General features: G+C 38.4%; 2 protein-coding genes across 2 annotated transcripts in view; both read left to right on the top strand.

Moving 5' to 3' along the window:
- The window catches only part of LRRC75A (leucine rich repeat containing 75A), a 102,760-nt gene that overhangs the window by 51,663 nt on the left and 28,228 nt on the right, over positions 1–22,869 (top strand). The window contains exon 3 of the mRNA XM_053457221.1: positions 21,635–21,747. Within this exon, the coding sequence (XP_053313196.1) occupies positions 21,635–21,747 (113 nt within the window). The remainder of the gene's footprint in view (positions 1–21,634; positions 21,748–22,869) is intronic.
- Positions 912–2,011, top strand: LOC128474543 (regulation of nuclear pre-mRNA domain-containing protein 1A-like). The gene has a single exon (XM_053456891.1). The coding sequence runs from the start codon at positions 1,127–1,129 to the stop codon at positions 2,009–2,011; it is 885 nt and encodes a 294-aa protein (XP_053312866.1). The 5' UTR covers positions 912–1,126.

Below are 22,869 nucleotides of genomic sequence, written 5' to 3' on the forward strand. Positions count from 1 at the left end.
CATATATAGGGGGCAGAGTGGCATGTCAGGGGTTATAAAGCATATCTGAAGGACAGAGTGCCATATCTGTGGGGCAGAGGGGCATTTCAGGGGTTATAAAACAAATCCGGGGGCAGAGTGGTGTATCTGGGGGACAGAGTGGCATATCTATAAGTAAGGTGCATAATGAATTAAGGGGGAGGACCAGAAAATGGTTATTGGCTTTCCAAATGTTTGTATATAACCCATGCTGACTAGTTGCATAATAGATACCAAAAATGATAAAATACATCTATTTCTGTTCATTACATAAAATACTGTTTTACCATTCCACTCGTGATTTTTTTCTCTAAAAATCTTTTCTTTAAAATAGCACCAAACATTAAGGGTGCGGCCTATAATCGAGCCAATACGGTACTTATACCATGATCAAATTAGTATTCAAATTGTGATAAACACATTTGTGCGCATGTTCCAAAATAACATATAAGAAAACTAACTGGCACTTGTTAGTAGAGTTCAGATGTCATTAATCAATCACACAGACAGTTTATTTATTGGAAGGATGTGTGAGTGTAAAATAAAATAAGAAAAAGTATATGTATCAGTCATTTTAAAACAATATAGACCCATAACCAAGAGAAAGAGGGATGAGCTAAGGAAATAGTGACCGAGGAAAGGGGGGGAAAAAAGTCCAGAATCAAATAAAGATAAAAATAAGCTTGATACCAAATGCAATGGGTCATGTGATTATAGTGGGATACGTGAGGAAAGTAAGCTCATTATAAATCATGTAAATGATGTTTTTAACAATGTTTTTAAACAGAAATAAAATTTGTGTTAAACATTTTATTCGTAAGAAAGACAAATCCCTGTGATTTATATATAATTGTCTCTAATCCATGTATGAGAGAATTTGAATTAATGGAAAACTAGTGTAACTAACATATGAACGAAATATCATGTTTACAACATCCATGGCTTAAGCAAGCTACTTGTGATGTAGACAGTTGCTGCATTGTAGCAAACATTCCATTTAGCAGGTAGTGGCTCTAAGTGTCACTGTTGTCCAGCAGACTGCACTGAGGGACCAACCTGGGTTCACCAGTAATGATTGCATAGTTTGGACTAATTTGCTTCAGTTAGTATGGCTACATTCTCAACAGAGTCTTTTGAGAAGAAGCTCTCAGAGCTGAGATACAACAGGACAAGCGTTCATACCCTGTCCTACTGGCTCATCCACTACAGGAAGCATTCTCAGGTCATCGTTTCTGTGTGGCACAGAGAGCTGCGTAAGGCAGAGCCAAGTAGGAAGCTGATTTTTCTATACTTGGCACATGAGGTTATCCAAAGCAGCACAAGAAAAGGACCAGAATACACTGAAGAGTTTGCCCGTGTCATTGTGGATGCCTTTAAACATGCTGTACCGGAGTTAGATGGCACCGGTAAGAAACACCTAGGCAAATTTCTTTCTGTCTGGGAAGATAAGGCTGTGTATAACCGTGTGATTTTGGAGCAGCTGAAGATAATACTTTATGGTGAAAAGAAGCCAAAGAAGCGTTTGTATAGTGAGGTGAAAGGAGGTGGTGATGATGATGCAATTCCAGCAAAATATAAACCAGCAAAAGCACCTTCAACGGCCAATAATCTTCTGCGTGTTATACAAGGAGTTGAGAGTGCAGCCTCCAGAGATGCAGCTGTGCACCAAGAGATATCCTTCATACCTAGAGAGGTGCAAGATTTGTCTTATTTGGGCAAACCTGGTGATCTGGAGTATTGCCGTAAGCATTCCACACTTGTACGAGATGCCTCCAAACTGCTGGCAGAAGGCTATGGTAGACTGGCAGCGGAAGTCGATGACAGGAAGCAGCTGATTGGAATGCTGTCCAACTTTTTGCAACATCAGAAAGTGGTGAATGACGAAAAGGAACACCAACTGGAAATGTACAAGAACATGTTGGAAAGAGCAAAAAAGATTCAGGAACAACTGCACACTCGGCTGGAAGATAAACCTGATCTTACTCACCTCTGAAGTGGTTCACAAAATGAGGAATATTAGCCGTAGGCTTTACATATGTGCCTCGAAGATTGAAAATAAGAACTATCGTCTCCTGGATTACATTTGGAGAAATATTACTATTATTTATATATGTAGTTGTGGAATATTCCAGACAATAACATCAAAATAAATATTGTATTATAGTGATAAGTTATGCATTTGAGTCCTATGCAGTTTTTTTCATCTAATATCATACCTTCGTCTAGCACTTTGTAAAACCCTTTGTTTTAGTTCCCTTCAATTTTTTGTGCTTTATGGTCCCCATCGGCAGAAGGCAGAAGGAGGACATCAAGGTTTACTCAACAATAACAGAGCAGATCACTCTTGGGGCAAAACATTGGACAGTTACACTATACTTACTTACCCAGGGTGGTGGTAAAAACATTACTTGCCACTCTGATAATGATCAACTCAAACTGTCAAGGTCTGGTAGCCATGAGGAGGAGTGCGTCTATATTCTATAGGGTTATGTATAAACAATGATTGTGGTGCAAAGTTAAGAAAGAGGACGGATAACGACACCAATTCATTGAAAACTCCTGCTGACTGAATCTTTCTACTATTGCTGTGATTATAAGAACCTTTTCACTAAAATCATATTTTGTTGTGTATCGCTGTAGATCATAGGATTTAAGAGACATAATACTCCAAACAGTGTGACTAAAAAGCAAACCATTAACTTAGTCAATAATATTCAAAATTGTTGTTGAGTTGGATTGGAAATATGCTGATATGATGTGTGATATTTCTTTCCAAAATGTTACATTTTACTCTGATTTGCTAAAAACCTTTTTGGTGGCTCTCTATGCCAGCAGTGGGACTCAATCCAGTACATACACTGATACACACACAAACGCATTATTCCTGTAGATACATAGATGTACTGACCCTGATACATACAGGGATATATACAGATCCTTTTACACAAACAAATCCATTCTGTATATATGCTTTATGCACCGAACCTAATATATACACATACCCTGTTATGGAATTCTGTCTATACTAACATGTAAAATGTATAAATCAATTGCTGTTTCCATACATATTATTGTGACTTTTTGGACTATAGAACACTTTGATACACTTCTACCCAGCTTATAGAAAATAGGAACATCAAGGAAGGAAAGGGGCATATGGATTTCAGCCTCAATGGGGTGAACTACCTTGTCTCTCTAGGACGGTTATGCCACGGCCTGGCTCGCCGATACTTCAGGCTCCCCAGACATCTGTCTGGGATTCCTGGTGCTTATACTGGCATATTATGGGCCACAGCATCTCCTCAACGGCTGCCAGGGTCTGGTAGAGAATGTCTGCAAGGAGTGACGAAGGAGAACGTCTTTCTGCCAGACCCCCTTCCTAGCCGTTCATCCTGAATTACCTGCCTTTTTCTAGTATTCACAGATGCTATTAATTGTCAGAATGTCAAAGAAATGGGCCGAGCATATTAGTGTTTATAGCTTATTAATATAATATTATATTCTTTCTCAAACGGTATACTGGCGTCCCAGTAAGCGCTAGTGTTCAAATGTACAAGCAGTTTTCAATTAATTTGGTGCTTTATTTCTTGCAGTGATGCTTAAAGTTTAATGATCTGCCTCCTACGTTTACAAAAACACGGGTATTTTTCTTTCTTTCCATTAGACCAAGTAGAGAGCCTAAAACACACTCCCTTCTTGCAGTTCTTTTACAGTCCATTTCTTCAGTGCGTTGGTGATGATGAGTTTCCTGGCACCTCTGTAATGTGTGCAAAGCACCGTATACAAGCACATTCTCAACATGCAATCAACCTGCGGTGGATCTGATCAGTCACATTACACCTCTGGCTGGTCATGTTATAGCAACACGGAAATTATACGCGTTACCTTAAATAATAGTCTTTTAGCATTAGTATTGCCGCACGTTTGCTATATAAAATCTTGGCAAGGTACACACATACACAGGGATTTATATATTTATAATGTAGGAATGATTCCATAGTATAACATGTCCCTTATGTCTGTCTGTCTTTATCTGCCTTGCTGATTAACTATCCTTCCCAAAGCAGAGCACAAATGGATAGTAAAGTACATTTTCATGATACATAAGTTTTAGTTTGCAATGACAAATACAAAGTAATTAAAATGATGGCTCATCATATATGTAGCTTGGACACCTAGGGTCATTTTGCAGATTTTCATTTAAAGGGACACTTTATGCGCTTGTGCCAATGTATATAGGGATTCTGACATATCCCCTTTCCACGCATGTGCAGCCAAACCATGTATAGCAATAAGACCTTCGTATAAGTTCCGGGGAAGTATAAGTGAGAACCTATTTACTGTTGGGATGGAAAGAGTAACTTCAAAAATATGTATACTAGTTTTATTTCAGATCATTATAAAGACAAGTTTATTAATGCGATGAAACTGCCTGCATTCGCTCTTCCGTACAAACCAGCAGATACTCTGTTTAGGGGCTGTGGTAGCACAAACCAGTTGTTCGGTGTTTCAGCCAGGCAAGTGCAGAGTCGTTAAGCTAGATAAGGGGTACAATGTTTGTCCGACCCGAAAGTGAGAGTGGCTTTCTAGTGCTAAGAGAATAAGAGACAAATAAAATGCTATACAATCTCACAAGCTCACTAAAGTGCTTTTAAATTGAAGTTCTTACATGAGATTACAAAATTCTGACCTTGTGATGAAGATTCCTTTTTTAAGCTTCCAATGTATCAGTTTCAGGACCATGGACAGAGAAAGCCACCATCACTAACCTCTAAAAGTGCTACATAGTACCAGTAATTGGCAGCTGTGGACGGTGAGCCACAAAAGAAAATGATCGTGGCGCAAAGTATGTAAAGTGGTCTTCTCACCACAGCAACCAATGGAAGGACCACATAACCAGGAATATTGCATTGGAGCTTTTACCAGAGTCACATATTCTAAAATGTTTCTAGAAGAAACACCTTGCACCCACAGAACTAAACTAAGTGAACAGTGACACGATATATATTGAGCAGCGTATAGTTTGAGTCCGCAACAGATTGGTTTGGTTTGGAGTCAGATCTAGCTCGGCATAACAGGGTAAAGGGCACAGCTGTTCTTCATATTCCCAACCTATTCAATATCACCGCTGTGCAATCAAAATACATTTATATGTAAACTTACTGGTTATTTTGGAAATGGTCTGTGAATTCAAGGCAGGCAAATTGGATAACAGCAGAAATTGCAATCTGTAGAGTAACACCACATTGTCCTTTCTCTGCCTTTTGATGTTTGTCCAAGTCAAGTTTATGAAATTTCCACATTTCGGTGAATAACTTTGGCAGGAAAATAGAAGCTTGACCTTGAATATCTAGAACAAAAAAACATACACATTTATTTTAGTGAATATTTGAAAAGAACTACTAATGCATTTGGCTTTCTTTATTTAGTGCAAATAAAAAAAAAATACCCTGGTGCTCATTAACCCCTTAATCTGTATAGCATTAAGAAATGCATAAATGGTTTAAAAGGATATTGAATTGGCATGCGCTATAAATAGGATACAATAAATACTGGGTTTCTGTTTACTTATTTTGTCAATTTATGAGAATTTTTTTAGATAACGATGAACATGATTTTTTTTCCTTGTTCTGGTCTCTGGTTTCAGCAGATCATTTTAAAACATAATCAGTGACCTGTAATAACCACGAGGCTTATGATTCCCATATATTTAGTGAAGCTCATTGAATATTTGATCTAATATAATGTTGAACACATTATATATTTATTAATGGCATGTATGTTTAATCAGCTCGAGCCCGTTTGGGAGCATGGTCTGTTGAATCGAATATTGGAGCGAATTTAAAAGAGAACATAAAGCAGCCGTAAGCATGTGGCTACAGGCTTTAATTAGGGACTCCTTTATATATGCAGAGGAATAGATTGTTTGGGAAGCACACACACTAAATGGAATGCAGGTAAAGCAAATCATTATAATGAAAGCTTGATTTTTCAGCTACGTACCATCTTGAGAAATTGAGTACTTCTCTCTGCTAATGTATTCTACCTTTGCTTTTTTTTCCCTTTGTACTGTTCTGCATGTCAATTACCTTCTTTTCACACTTCTGTTAATGAGTTTGTATTGACCCTACATCTCGGCGAATTCGTAGCATGTGAAATGTTACATTTGTTCTACACAATAAAGTATTTATGCGCAGATTGTATGTGGCTGTTTGCACATCAGCTTTTCAGAGAAGTCAGATTGAAAGGATTGAACTATTTTATTTGGTGCACGCCATTAAATTGGTAGAAAAGAAAGGAGAGACATTTTTAAAGATTGAGAATGAGAATTATTTTTGATGATGGAGGGTTTGATGAGAGGTGTTTGTAGTAGGAAATGAGACTTGGGGTGGGGGTAGGTATTTACTAAACGGGGAGCTTTACCTTCAAGGGTGGCCCTCCCCCTGTATAATGCATAGATAAATCTGTGAATTATGGTATGATAAAGTATGCTTTATATATGACCAGCTCAACTCTTGTAGATGAATGTAATTAGGAGTGGTCTCCATCAGATAATAAGCCATGGGATTCTTCCTTACCTTAAAAGTGTTTATTCAGAAACTCAGACACGTCCAGCAGAAATAACAAGAGACAAGCAGTTTAATAAAGTAGCAAGTCTTATTAGATGGCGATGTCCCTAACTCCTATTTCCCACTTACTCTCTTGGTGATTAGTAGACTATTCAAGTATGTTCTTCTTGATTCCTTTGTCCTTAGACCTGCTGCTAGTTTACATATAATTACATAATATTGCACATACATGCATACGGTAACTCAAATACATCCGTAAATACGGTACATATAAAATAAGTGGTCATACAACAGATTTAACAACAGAGATGACTTTTTATATAATATCTATACAAGTTTTCCTTTAAATTCATACATTTAAAGTGAAACAGAGCTGGAGTTGGATGATGAATGATGGAAACACAAATGGAATATGTGAGAACGGAAGTTATTTCTTTATGTATTGATCTATTTATTGATTTATATTCCACAGTTCTTATACTTACAATGTTTAAGACATGAGTTATGAGTAGTAGAGTTTATATAAATTGCATTGACCAAATTAAACAAAAAGTTTTGTCCTTGTTCTAATATTTTTCAGTTTAATATGTTTAGGATTATGAGGAGAATTGCTTGAATGTCCCTCAAATATATGATTTCTTTTACTACTACTACTCCACTAATAAGACTAATAAATCATTTCCAGGCTCTTGTCCTGTTACCTAACTTAGTTCTTTTCCCTTCTCAACCATTATTATACTTTCCAAATTATATATTGTTAAAGAAAAATAGTTGCATTAATCTTTGATAAATAATAAACCTTAATTTAGTTTGAAATAAATGAAAATGTTACAAGTAGAATTAGTAAAACATGATAGATTGGTAAATCCTGTTTGCTAAACTACGCTAAATTGCTGAGCATATTACATGAGCATATTATAGAGTATGATCCATACATTATATCTTGTACATTTTCAGATCTTGTCACTAATTTAAATATTTGAACGCCTTAATTTCACTTGCACAAAAAGTTCACTTTTTGTGCAAGTAGAGCAATGCTGACCTGGTATAATGCAAAGTTAAATTAATGGCGAGAGCTTTAAAAAATCTCCCATACTACCTATCCCTTACAAAAAAATACTGCAGTTTTTCTGAAGTAATACTGCAGTTTTTTGGACATGAAAAAACTGCAATACTGCACTTTTACTGAAGTATTACTGCACATTTACTGCAGTTTTACTGCATTTGTACTTCACTGTACTGCAGTTTTACTGCACTTTTTTTTAATTGCAAACCTACAGTTGTACTTCAATGTACTGCAGCTTTATTGCATTTGTACTTCCGTACAAAAATAACTGCAGTACAGTGAGGTACAAATGCAGTAAAACTGCAGTAAATGTGCAGTAATACTGGATTAAAAGTGCAGTATTGCAGTTTTTTCATGTCCAAAAAACTGCAGTATTACTTCAGAAAAACTGCAGTATTTTTTTCGTAAGGGATGCATTGTGTAGGGCAAGTTTTCACAGGACAAAGTCACTTGGCGTTGGCATTATGTGTAGTGATTTGAGGGAGTTGAAAAATGATCCAAGACCCTCTTTGGTGAATAGGCACCTTTGTATTGTTTGATTGTAAGCAGAGTCTAGAAATCCTAGGATTGTGTACCAAATGTTACTGGACAGGACCTATGGGGGTCTCCTGATGAATAAGGCTGACACCACTAGACATTTTAAGTCCAAAGATGTCCTTAATTAATTTGTTTTATTTTAATGCATCATGACAGGTTTTAGAAACAAGCCCTCAAAACTTTAACAGCTCTTTTTTTCTCATCTCATGTATTCCAAATGCCACAGTGTGTCCTGGCCTATTTTGTGTGACGTCTTCGGAAATAATATCTCATCAAACTCAGTGAAAAGGTTACAAGGAGAAGTTCCTGATAGGAATGTTATTTGCTGAAATGCCTTGCATATTATTAACCAATTTAATTAAGTCAGATCTTTTAATTAGATGTTTTTAATGTATTTTTTGACGTTATTCTTTCTGGGGGAATGTTTCTGTTACATCACCAATTTTAAAACTACAAAATGCCATTCCTAATTAACTAAGAGACACAATGTGGGGAGATCTTTGTTTAATTTACCTACAGTTAATAAGTAAACAAAGAGGCCCCGGTATCGATGTGTCCCACAGAGATGTTATTATTAGAATTATTATGTATAAATGCTATAGTCTTTATTATAGGCATATTCTGGAATGGAATTTTTGTCAACATAACTACTGCACGTAATACAATGTGTCCAGAAAAGTTTTCTAATATTTTCGACTGCATGCATTTGTCATAAGGAAACCCATTTTTTGTTTCAGTGCTTACCTAAGAAGGGACATTAGGTGCCAATCCATCTGAGAAGTAGCATAAGCTACCAAGCCACCGGGTGTACTACAAACTGGGTCATAATTCTAGGAAACTAGTCACTTGAGTCTAGTAACTAGACCCTATGCGTATAAAGTGTAACGCTATTATTTCAATGACTTCACTTCTAAACATAATAGAAATGTCACGGAAGCCTCCATGCCCTGGGCTCCTGGAGGGGCCTGAGGGTCAGCCTCCTCCCTACAGACTATGAGCCTTGGAAGGGGTTTTGTTTTTGGGAGGTGGGTACGAGGGGTCTATTTGGACTACATCTTCACCCTTGTACAGAGTGCCACATTACCCAATTACCAATTAAAGACTGTGGAGCTCGGACACAGAGTTGGGGTACCATTTCGGGAGTGGGTTTTATGTGTGGTGCGTTACTCCATGAGGTCTGGGCTTATAGGACAGGACCTCTATGGTCAGTATTTGCACCAAGATCTGATATCCAGGCCAGTTAGGTAACCGCCCATGTTTACCATGTACCATTGTATGTAAATTAATCCCCTTGTACTGTTTTAAATACCAGCAGGTTTCCCATTAAAACTGAGTTCATGATTTTACCCTCAAGCATCTAGTCTCGGCTGATGTTTCTTGGGGAGAAGACGGTAGCGCGGCTGATTAACAGCGTGAGGCTCAGCTGTCAGAGTAGCGGAGGAAGCCGACTTTAACAGATGTACCCATTCGGGGTACCGAGATCCGTTACAAGAGTCTTCTAAATTTATACATAAGCATTGTGGCCTGTTCTTGGAGGCTTTAGTAGAAATCTGAAATGGTAAAATGGGTGTCTTTGCAATCTAGTGCTGAAATATGTCTGTACAATGTTTGAAAATTAACCGGACTCCAATTATACTTCATGGGTGGCCTGGGTGCTAGAAAAGCCTTGGTGGATTTATTCACCAAAGAAGGAGTTATCAGGAAATTTTGTTTTCAACTATGCATTATAGAAGGGAAAGCCATAACAGGCCCTACCTGGGTCCAGGGATTTGTCAGATCCTGCATTATTAAGGGCCAACCAGCCTAATCATGCGGTAGAATCTCGCTGTGGTGATACCTCTCAGGGAGTTGAAAGGTATAACTTTCCTGCAAACTCCCCCTTTAGTGAATAAATACTTATGTTTTTTCGGGTTACTTTTAAGAAGGGTAGATGGATATATACACAAATATCAAAATAAGGCTTTGTTGTTCCCTTAATATAACACAAGTTTTGAGATTAAAAATGCAACAAAGTTTAGAAAAGTTAAAAGAGTAAGGCATAATAAAGTAAGACAGGGAGCATATCTTATTTAAATAATCTTATTATCAGGGTACAGCATGCTGTTTACACAACCAAAATTCGCCTGCTGTAATGTGACTCATAATAGTATATCTATGATGTATTATCCTGGGAAAGCTGTGGAAAAGAAACATTAAATATATATTTCACTTAAATCTTTATAACATATGTTGCAATATCTTAGAATTATAATAATAAAACAGTTATAATGACAAATATCGTGAGCGTTTCATTTACTCTGAGATATGTATTATTATCTCAAAATGTACATATTCATTAGTCACTGGCTGGAAGAGAAATGAAGACTAGCAAATCATTGTTTTTTGCTGTTTACTTTCACATTAAATAAAAATCTAATGTGGATATATCTTTTTGAGGATTTGAAGATTGTTACGCAAATAAAACCAGTAGATGACTGGTTGAGTATTATTATCTGTCACAGGTAAAAATTCTGCAGGTTCGTTCGTCTCTTGAATCCAAGAGTAAATCTCATGCTGGTTCTACCTCATATTTGAGATTCCCTGCATTAAATTAATCTCTTCCAAACAATATATCTCTAAAACTATTGCACTGAGAGAAATATTTAATTACATGAGTTTTGTTCCTCACAAATGAATAGGTTGACTCCCTAAATTCTCACGAGAAACTTGACAATTACACAGAATCCGTGTAATTCTCTACAGCCAATTATTCGGCAAAGACACTGCAGCAGCGAGGTTAAACGTATACCCAAAAGGCCACATTGCTTAAAATGAAAGTAATTGCATCACTGAATATCATAATATAACCTATTTGTTTCCTTGCACAAAAACAGTTTGATAAATACGTGATAGATGCAATAAATGTTTTCAGAAAATCTGTTTTAGCCATTGCAGGTCAAAGTGGCTGCATCCATGATATAACATACAATAGTAGTTATACTGCATCAGTAAGGTTTATTCCAGGCAGAAATGTTAAGGCAGACAGGGGTTTCCAGATGTGTCGTCCAAGTTCTTTTGAAGAAGCATTAAGGAACGGGCAATGTTCATGGAAGACTTGCGGGTGAAAAGCCATACCCTGGTATGTCCAAAATTTGAATATTTGGCTATAGCGGAAGGCAATAAAGATCAGTATAACATGGCTCAAGAAGCCACATCTAAAAAGCCATAACAGGCCCTACCTGGGTCCAGGGATTTGTCAGATCCTGCATTATTAAGGGCCAACCAACCTAATCATGCGGTAGAATCTCGCTGTGGTGATACCTCAGGGAGTTGAAAGGTATAACTTTCCTGCAAATTCCCCATTTAGTGAATAAATACTTTTTTTTTCAGGTTACTTTTAAGAAGGGTAGATGGATATATACACAAATATCAAAATAAGGCTTTGTTGTTCCTTTAATATAACACAAGTTTTGAGATTAAAAAATGCAACAAAGTTTAGAAAAGTTAAAGTTAAAAGTTCTTTTGAAGAAGCATTAAGGAACGGGCAATGTTCATGGAAGACTTGCGGGTGAAAAGCCATACCCTGGTATGTCCAAAATTTGAATATTTTCAAGCGGGAACGTTACAATTTGGTTGTTTTTCATCTCAAATGCAAATTGCCAGTAGTGAATATGAAGCTTGCATATCAGAGAATAGACCTCACTGTGGCGTACGCTGACTCATATGCTCCATGGATGGATAAACTGTTATCGGTTCCAGATGTACACTTAGGGTGCCTCCAGGCACAAAGATCACTCGCTTCCAGTGATGGTTTACCTTTAAATTGAGGAATGAGTGGATTAGGACCTTAAAACATCCATCCATATTCTAATTATGCACAAGAGACATCTCTGCAGGTTTTGAGCCGTTCGTTGCAATAGACACGATTCCTCTGTTTCTTTTCATCTTGTATAATAAAAGCACAACTATGTGCGGTAATTTCTGCATCTGCTCAATGTACCATGTCAAGAAAAATCTCATCCCATCTACACGTACTACGTATTTTTAAATGCTTATTTTTCATTTTCAGCAGAGTTTCACTTTTTTGATCAGCTATATCTTCTGCTAACTAATTTACACTCTGCAGACAATGCAAGATATTTTGTGCAGTCAGAAGTTATGTGCATAATTGTTACGAAAATGTGTTCTTTGCAACTTTAACTCATTCTAACGGTGCAGAAAAACTACGCTCTTAGTGAATGTCTGTGGGTGAGTTTGAGAACTTCAAGGTGTAAAACACCACAGCCATCAGGTCGCTCTGCATTGATATTTACCCAACCTATGAGGCGTTCCAAATAGATTAAGTTATAATCAGGGGCATCCTATAGAATGTGTTTAGACTGGGATAGAGTTAACCCCCCCCCCCAAGGATCCCTATATCGTGTTTTAACACGTGGACAAATACTGTGGGCGCAGTGATACAAACAATTGTACATTGCAACTGCTTTAATTTAATCAACTGGTTCAGTTCAAACTTATGAAAGTAACAAAAGCATATTCTACCGGTATTTTGGAGCCTGACTCACTTAGTGCTCATATGTGTAACAAGCGTTAACTAAAAAAGTTGGAAAACATTATTTTATCTTTTTAATAATGAAAAGTTTTATTTTCAACTATATATATATATATATATATATATATATATATTGGTGAGGTCCTTGGAAACCTGTTAGGACCCACCTACATTTGGAGTACTTTGGTGTAGTGGTGGGCTTAGCATATTATGGCCATATGATGTGACTAAAACTCCAATTTTGTAATTTTAGCAAGGTGTTTTTAAGTAGGACTACAAGGACTACAGTCATGAGAGTTTATAACCTATTTGATGTGAGTGCGCTGATTTAGAGATTGTGTATGGCTTTGGTCTTCAGCAGCACCCCCTTATAATTAATGCTAGTTCAGGTGAGTGCTTCCCTTTTGGATTTGTATGTATATATATATATATATATATATATGTGCGTGTGTGCTCACAAATGATACACACATTTTTAAAAAGTGGTCTGGTTATAAATATTTCTTGAAAACCCTGTTTTTTGTCATTGTAAAGGGATTTTCTGTTATCTACCTCCAGCACGACTGTTACTAGAAATGTGTTTTTACCAATTCACACGAAAATGCTAAATTTGGAAACTTTTCGAGAAAACCTTTAAAAATGGAATGTGCTTACCTAAAGTCAGGACATAAAAGTGAAAGCCAATTATTATGATATTGAAGAAGCACTGTTCTCTGTTTGATGTGCCTCTAAAAATAACCTACAGTACAGATACACAGACTTGAACACGTCAGCACATCACAGGCTAGGGGTTACTTTCGGTTGATGCAGTACATTTCATGATGTAAGGATAACAGCAAAGCTGACTCAAATGTTCCAAGAGTGGACCAGTGCTCCACCAGTGATGTTATGAGTATACTCATAAAATTGGTATAGAATAATGGGATGGAGGTGCAGACTGAGTATGCATGGTTTAGGATTGTGAGTGGACACCAATGGCATGATTGGAAACATGGTGCTTTAGGCATATCTGCCTAGTAGGAAACCTGACATTAACTGTTATACTGTTTCAGCATAATAACACCTTGTTCCCTTATAATTGCATCAAAATATTGGTTTATTTTTTAACTTCTGTTTTAACCCATGACACGTGGACCTTCCTCTCGTTAGAGTGTGGTAGCTACTATGAGGCACATTTTTGCCTGCTCCGGTGCGATCCCGTGAGGAATTAGGCAAGAAGGTGAAAATGAGTGTAATCCACAAGTTTCTGGGTAAATGGGTTACATTTAATGCAATGTTTGCTGAGGAGCTCACATGTTTTGTATGCCACAACACCTGGGTATGTCAGTAGAAACTAGTGGAAAGTAGGAGCAAGGTCTTCCCAAAAGAGGTGGACGAATTATTGTGGCTTGATAGCCTATAAGTACACAAAACAGATCAACAATTCAACACATGCAAAGGGAATATCATTTAAACCGCTATTTAAGGCTTACATATTGGGGATTCCTTCACACCCTATGGCCATCTATTGTCTAGCCCCCACTACATCAAAGTATCCCAAGTTTGGCAAGTCCTATATATTTTTCATGGCTATAAAGCCGTCTCTGGACACCATTCATGAGGCACCTGTGTAGCAAGAGGGGCTGCTCAACCCTAAGGTTTGGTCAGAACCTTCAAATATGCATAGCACAATAAATATACAAAAAATAAAGCAACCCACGTCCTAAAAAGCATAAAAGGCAAAATATTCTGATTCTTGTGTTGCTGCTAGAATAATAATGACCAATAAGTACAAAAAACAAAGCAATAATTCAGCACATTGAATACTATTCAAAAAAATCATAAATATAGGGGGTGGCAAGGCCTCTACTGAGCTCTGACAATTTTATGACTATGCTTCCTATCAAGCCTACATAGATCTTCTCGTGGCACTCTTGGTTATGCCCCTAGACTACGGGTTTAGATTTTCTACCAGTACCCTGCTCTGTTTGGCTCTGATGTCCTCTGACCTACCTTGTACCAGTTTACACTACTGTGTTCACTCTACGTTCTGTGTTAGGTGTCCTGCTGCCTGTGAGTCAGCCACCCGAGCCTGGTGGTTCAATTATCATCTTCTGAACTTTGTATCTATGCTTCTACTTGCGCATCAAAGCATAGACTACTAGACCTGACTCTTACCCCTGATCATCTCTATTGGGGTTCTGCAAGGTAATGGCTCCCAGGAATTGCCTTCAACCTAACTTTCATGACCAGGCATTACACTAAAGGATGCTCTGCTACCAACTTTCCAACTCTTCCTCCAAACTATTTCCCATGACGATTAATACATTTGTTCTGCAATTGAGCTGTCATTGGTAAAGCTAGAATGTGAAACGAGAATGTGTTTGCTTCTCTGAATTGTTCCAGTTAAAACAAACAGCATTTGATTTAGAAGTTTTGTTTCAATAGTGTCTGCCTTCTGAGCTGTTCGTGCTCATGTTCAAAGCATTTCCATAACAAATTCATAGCAAAAGGGTTTAGGATTGCAGTCAAGCACAATGGATGAAGCATCTCACTGGGCATATGATTGGATGGACTTTTATTTATATATATTTTTTATCCAAACCTTTTTTGTAGCTTGCAGCCTTTAAAGTGACTTCTGGAAACATTTATTTTATCAAGAATAAATCCACATCTAATCTAGAGTCTCATCCTTTGCAGATTACAGTGTGCCAGCGGATTAGAAATCTTATTGACACAGATATGCAAATGATCACAGTACCTTCTTCTGCTTTAACAAGGGTCTGCATTTTATATTTCTTATAGTTTGATACAGTTTTTCACCATTAGTAGACATCCTATGTTTTAATTCCTGTCTGTAGGAAGCCAAAAATGTATATTGTATTTGGCCACAGTGCTATTTTTTACCAAAATTTAAAGGTTTTGATTTTTTTTACTGTTTATGCTTCTGTCCTAGACTCCCCTTTTGGCCTGTTGCTTCCCCTGTCAGTTCTACATGGCTGGGATGGAGTATAGAACTAGTATACTAATTGAGTTTAAAATATGTCAGTTATTTTGCTTTTCACTGATCTCTTTCATGCACTGAGGAGGTGTCTTTGAAGTGTCAGTCTGTCCTCATCATCCTTGTTTATTACTGCTACCGGCAAATTTGCTTAAAATCTTTTCAAATCTCCAGCTGTTGGTGATCCTGGAATATTTATATATTTCTTTTCCAACATGCAGCGTATCCTCGGGTATAAGTACTTATATCTCATAGCAAACTACGACACAGCTCAGGATTTGTCATATCCATTTATCATGGCACTTTCCAATATCACTGAAGGACATACTTCAAAGACATGTCTCTGTGTCTGAAGCCCTTGCAAAAGTGAGTACACCCCTCACATTTTTGTAAATATATTTTATCTTTTCATGTGACAACACTGAAGAAATAACTCTCTGCTACAATGTAAAGTAGTGAGTGCACAGCCTGTATAACAGTGTAAATTTGCTGTTCCCTTAAAAATAACCCAACACACAGCCATTAATGTCTAAACCTTGGCAACAAAAGTGAGTACTAAGTGGAAATGTCTAAATTGGGCCAATTTGCCATTTCCCCGCCCCGGTGTCATGTGACTCATTAGTGTTACAAGGTCTCAGGTGTGAATGGGGAGCAGGTGTGTTAAATCTGGTGTTATTGCTCTCACACTCTGTGATACTGGCCACTGGAAGTTCAGCATGGCACCTCATGGCAAAGAACTCTCTGAGGATCTGAAAACAACTCGTTGCTCTACATAAAGATGGCCTAGGGTATAAGAAGATTGCAAAGATCCTGAAACTGAGCTGCAGCATAGTGGGCAAAACCATACAGTGGTTTCACAGGGCAGGTTCCACTCAGAACAGGCCTCGCCATCATCGACCAAAGAAGTTGAGTGCACGTGCTCAGCATCATATCCAGAGGTTGTCTTTGGGAAATAAACGTATGAGCGCTGCCAGCGTTGCTGCAGAGATTGAAGGGGTGGGGGGTCAGCCTGTCAGTGCTCAGACCATACGCAGCACACTGCATCAAATTGGTCTTCTAAAGATGATGCACAAGAAAGCCCACAAACAGTTTGCTAAAGACATGCAGACTAAAGACATGGATTACTGGACCCATATCCTGTGGTCCGATGAGACCAAGATAAACATATTTGGTTCAGATGGTGTCAAGAGTGTGTGGCGACAACCTGGTGAGGAGTACAAAGACAAGTGTGTCTTGCCTACAGTCAAGCATGGTGGTGGGAGTGTCATGGTCTGGGCCTGCATGAGTGCTGCCGGGACTGGGGAGCTACAGTCCATTGAGGGAACCATGAATGCCAACATGTACTGTAACATACTGAAGCAGAGCATGATCCCCCTCCCTTCAGAGACTGGGCCGTAGGGCAATATTCCAACATTATAATGAGCCCAAACACACCTCCAAGAAGACCACTGCCTTGCTAAAGAAGCTGAGGGTAAAGGCGATGGACTGGCCAAGCACGTCTCCAGACCTAACCCTATTGAGCATCTGTGGGGCATCAAACGGAAGGTGGGGGAGCACAAGGTCTCTAACATCCACCACCTCTGTGATATCGTCATGGAGGAGTGGAAGAGGACTTCCTGTGAAGCTCTGGTGAACTCCATGCCCAAGAGGGTTAAGACAGTGCTGGAAAATAAGGGTGGGCACACAAAATATTGACACTTTGGGCCCAATTTGGACGTTTCCACTTAGGGGTGTACTCACTTTTGTTGCCAAGGTTAAGATATTAATGGCTGTGTGTTGGGTTATTTTTAAGGGAACAGCTAATTCACACTGTTACATTGTAGCAGAGTGTCATTCCTTAAGTGTTGTCACATGAAAAGATATAATAAAATATTTACAAAAATGTGAGGGGTGTACTCACTTTTGTGAGATACTGTATATATATATATATATATATATATATATATATATATATATATATGTAACAGGGCAGCTTTAATCTTGTTTTAGATCATACAGGAAAATCCTATATGAGCCAAAACAAGATTAAGAATATATTAACCTTCAAGTATAGCCAGTTTTATTCATGTTCTTCTTATTTCTACTTCCGCTGTTGGTTACCTGCTAATCCACTGCTAGTAAATTTCACACTGCCATTGAGCAGAACTTTGGAATCTATGGAGTGTGGCTGGATGCATTGCCCTTTTGCAAAAGTAACCTCATGGTGAGGTTTCGGGCGAGCCTCCGGGCACACCCTCTCCCCGATTAGAGGAACAGGGAAGCTCTGCCATTTTGTGGAGGTTCACTTTGAGGTTACTTCGGCAAAAGGACGGAGCCTCCAGGTACACCCTCTACCCATTCCTCCAATAGGGGGGAGAGATATTTGACCGGATGCCCTGCCATTTTGCTGAAGTAGAAAGGAGACTGAGGACAGAAGAACAAGAAGATGCAAGATAAGTGGAGCTCAGTGGCATGGAGACACAGAAGCTGTCGATAGAGAAATTAATGACACAATTAGAGCGTGAGAGAGAGCGTAAACGAGAGTGTGGAAGAATGAGGGTGACAACGGTTTTTTTCCCCAATGTAAAAAGCCTTCTGATTTTAATCTGAAATAAAAGGACACGAAAAGGAATTCATTGTCCGAAAACGAATGGACCAAAAAACGAAAGAATTGTCTCAATCGTTTTTGGTCCATTAGCACTGTAGCATGTATTCACCAACCCCAGAGTTTGCAGTAGAATTTAAATTTCATTATTTATCGTTAAGGGCTATACTCCAGTGATATTCTCATGTCAGAAGGCTAATGTGGGGAGATTTCTCACCAATTTACTGATACATAATGCAGGGCACACAGAAACACTTTGATAGTAATAGTGTGGCATATAGCATTATGGGATAAGCCAAACCAGCTTACCCTGTTTACGAGCCAGTAAGCTTATTTCTGTAGAAGCAAGTTTTATATTTAAATCCCCTTGAGTTTTTTTTCCTCTGTGTCCTCTGTGAGTGGTTTTCAGGTGATCAGAGCAAGCATTTGTTGCAATCAGCTGAGTAGCCTTAATGAAAATAAGGTCAACCGTGTCTGTTCCTTCTTATTATTCTTATTATAAAATCAAAAATCCCACAACCTTCACTGAGCTGGGTCTAAAAGGAGAAGATAACTTTTCAGGTTTTCAAGGCTTTGCTGGTTTGTATGTAAATACCTACTTGGCCTTTTATTTTTATTATTATTAATATTATTATTATTGCAGCTACCCAATAGACGAAGTAAGCAAATAGAGATATTTCCAGGAGGAAGCAGGTGCACTTGATGTAAAATAAAAGTTCACAGACATTCTTCTAGAAGAACATATCCTGTGGTTTTTCATCAGATGTTGTAGGAGACGTGAGCTTCCCTTAAAAGTGTTTAATCTCTGAATAAATTACATTGATAATGTGGATAAATGCACTAACTTTGAATTGTTCTGTAATATTTACAGTTCAGGGGATTATGGAGCTTCGTATGGGTTAATCGCAGACACTGCTCTGAGATTAGAGCCTGAAAAGGAAGTATTAATTCATTTTATCCTTGTTCCCGACTTCGCGATGACTCAGAGTTTCTGATTTCTCGGTCTAATTTTAACCTCGGCCTGCGATTGTGCTATGTCTTGTGACAGACAATTCTTGTGAAGGTGTCGGGGGGGATCTATAAGGTGTTTGATGGAGGGAAGGGCAGCCGTTTATCTTAAAGTGACAACAGGAGAGAATATAAAAGGACAATTTTGTTCCCTTCTGTTGACCGGAATTTTAAGTCATCCTGCTAGCTTCCAAAATACATTCTGCTCACTGCCTTTCTGAGTAAGAGCCATGTTCCCTTGGGAGACATTAGGGCACAGAACCCAGAAGGCCTTGGGCACAACAAATTAGCTTATTACCAGAACACTGTGTCAGTTGTTAATTGTTGTGAGGGGATGTAGTGATTGGTCTTGCCCGCTGTCTTTCCTTTCAGGTCTATTAGGAACTAGACCTACCTCCTTATTTCAACCACTCCTTTCTACCGCCTATAAAGAGCTATAGCAGGGCTGTCCAACGTGCGGCCCTCCAGCTGCTGCAGGACTACATCTCCCATACTCATCAGCCAGCCCCTTAGCCGAAAGAGCATTATGGGAGATGTAGTCCTGCAATAGCTGGAGGGCCGCACGTTGGACGCCTCTGAGCTATAGTGAACAGGGGTATGCTTTCTTAAGGCCTTTCTTAATATTTTGGGTGTATCCTTAAGCCCTAACAATACACAGCAAGGGGAATGCCCATGCCTGTTATAGCATTATAGGACATATGCTTCAGGTCTCTTATAATATAATATAAGTCTACCCTTAAGGCCTATTTATAGCATTGCAGGCCACATGCAACCATCACAGGTTTGCTACAGTCCTAGTACAATAATAGCAAGACTTTAGTATTTCTCTTTTCTCAACTTTCTTCCATCCGTAAACCCTGGAGACCTAAACTTGTTTTATTATGGTATTTTGTGATTTCCGCTGACATGCTGGATTAATCCACATCAAGTCACATCATTCTTCACAGCAGTAATCAGTGTTGTTTGTGAGGATATTTCCTCCTTGAAATATTGACTAAAGCATGATTTCTTACACCATCCATCCTTATTAATGGCACACGCAGGACAATTTAAATCTTTTTGTTATAGACTCACATTGGCAATGTGTTGGGTTGATAAGGTGCCACTGGCACTGCAGTTGATGAGTGTATCAAAAGATCATGAACACAGCAAAAAATAAAAAGTTCTATTTGTAGAACAGCACTGAATAGGACAATTCTTAATATGTCAACTCTGTACCATCATTTAGATAGTTACCGCATTAATATACATTAGTTTACAGGCAATGAGGACATTTATAAGTATTAATATATATTAATATATAATATAATTTCCTGCCAAGGCACATGAAAGTCATGCATAGTTTGTGGACATCAGAGACATCTGCACCAATTGTGGGCAGAAATAGGGATTTAGATTCCTGCCTACAAGGCATAGGTGGCATGTTCCTGAAGGCAACCCCTGGGGCAGCAACAATTTTAACTCCTGTCCTCTTCCCAGGTTATAATGGCATATTGTCACTTGTCTAGCCCATTATTGCTTTCAATGCTGCCTAGTTAATGTCAGTTTCTGCTGTAGACTATACATTTGATGAAGTATGGAGAGCAGAAGACATAATGGTGGAATAAGAAAAGAGTGAAAAATACATGAATGCTAATTAGGGAGGGGGTGGATGTGATTCCTAACTGGCTCATGGGGAGATGGCATAACTTTTTGAGGCGCATGGCAGCTAAGCTAGATAAATCCCTCCATACTTACTACATTCCTTTTACAGCAAGATACATTTAGTACCTTTAGTCATTGGTAAATGTACTGCTTGTTAACTAGACAATGTTTTGTGAAAGAGAAGCTTTTGTGCATAACCTCTGAAGAAACATAGAAAGTGACGGCCGATAAGAACCAGTAGGCCCATCCAGTCTGCCCAACCTCTGAGTACTCTCCTTTAGTACTTGCCCTTATCCTATATCTAGCTTGGCCTTATGTCACCGACCATTCAAAAGCTATGATTTGGAGTGGTAAGTGAATCCTTACTTGCAGGGCATCTCTGAGCTCCCACAAGGCGGGGGACATTAATATTTTCAGTTAAACATGTGTAAGTACTTTTGGTACCACATTGATCAAGCATAATAATTTATCTATTATCTGGTCTACAGTAAAGTAGCAATGCATGATATAATCTTGAATAAAATGTATTACCAGAAAGGAGTGAGAAATGCAATATTGGTGCTTTATGTTACATTGTTACTGCCTATTCAGATATTTGATATCTGGTTACCTATAATTTAGAAGTTTACAGTTTACAGTCATTGACTAGTAAAGTATTACACGTTACCAGCTTTTCAGAGCTTCTCTTGTTTTGCAGGAAGGAGATTCACTTGGGGCTATGGAGAAAGTTTGCAGACAGCTGACCTACCACCTCAGCCCTCACTCGCAGTGGAGACGTCAAGGCATAGTGAAACGGAAGCCGCAGGCCTGGTGAGTCACCTTTGGAGAAACGGAGCGTTTCTTAATGGATTATAGACCTGAAGTTCATTTTGGAATTTATGGGATTGAACTAGTTGCATTTTCTTCTCCATGCTTGTTTTATCTACACACATTATGGATTTAAAGCCTTGGGCTTTTAAGTGACCCAGTTGTTGAAACTAACCTTGTTCAACATTAGCATTTCCCTCACAGCTGTACTTGTTTCAAGATTTGGCCTTCATTTTGTTTAATCCTTCTTTGTTTATCCTGTTTTATAACTCCCATATTCTAACCTCTTGTGTTATTATCCTTACATACCCCTCAAATATATATAACTTATTTGTATAGTAGCCACTAAAGCATCATATAAATTAAGTAAACAGCATTACATGACAAAGGCAAAGCCATACACGTAGCTTCTATCTCAATGTAATAAAGAAGACTCTTTTTTATCTATACCATCATATCCTGATGCAAGATCAATTTTGAAATACATTGCTACTGCAGATTTAGAGAATCTATATGAAAGAGAATATTCTGTTTTTTCAGGCTGGAAAATGTGCATAAATATTTCATAAAGAACAGACTAATTTATTCTTCCAGGTTGAGTAGTTAGGAAAGACGTTTCTTACACTAGCATACGTATCAGCATCCAGATTGCCTATGTTAGGTTACCTGACTTTGTCAGGTTCCCCCACTTTATGTTGATGGTAGAATGGTACCACATCACTGTGCCAATGGATTGCCCATCCCCAATCCTATTGCTTATGTAAAGTGCCAATTTAGGCATGCGCAGCCACCAGATAATTGGGATACTTGTTTGGTGCCAGACAAAAGTTTAATTGTTGCAAACTATGTAATTTGGGAACACAACTATCTGATTGATATCATCAGGGCTGTAAGTTCCATTGGGCAAGAGGAGAAGCTGCCCCAGGTGCCACAAGGTAAGGGGTGCATTTGAGCCACACAGTGGTAATGTCTCAGTCACCAAGAGCTCCTCTGGTATTATAGAAGATTACCCCTCATTTGCGGAAATGCTTTATTGTCTAGTTTGAGGCACTGTCCACTCCACACTCATTTCTGCTCAATCCCTCTTTGTGATGCCTACTAAATTACGAGGTATGGAGACTGAAT

Source organism: Spea bombifrons, chromosome 2 (genome assembly GCF_027358695.1).
Source record: "Spea bombifrons isolate aSpeBom1 chromosome 2, aSpeBom1.2.pri, whole genome shotgun sequence".
Classification (NCBI taxonomy): Eukaryota; Metazoa; Chordata; class Amphibia; order Anura; family Pelobatidae; genus Spea; species Spea bombifrons.

What these genes read in the sequence shown, in the direction of transcription:
- LOC128474543 (XM_053456891.1), top strand. Translation starts at nt 1,127, where the DNA reads ATGGCTACATTCTCAACAGAGTCTTTTGAGAAGAAGCTCTCAGAGCTG.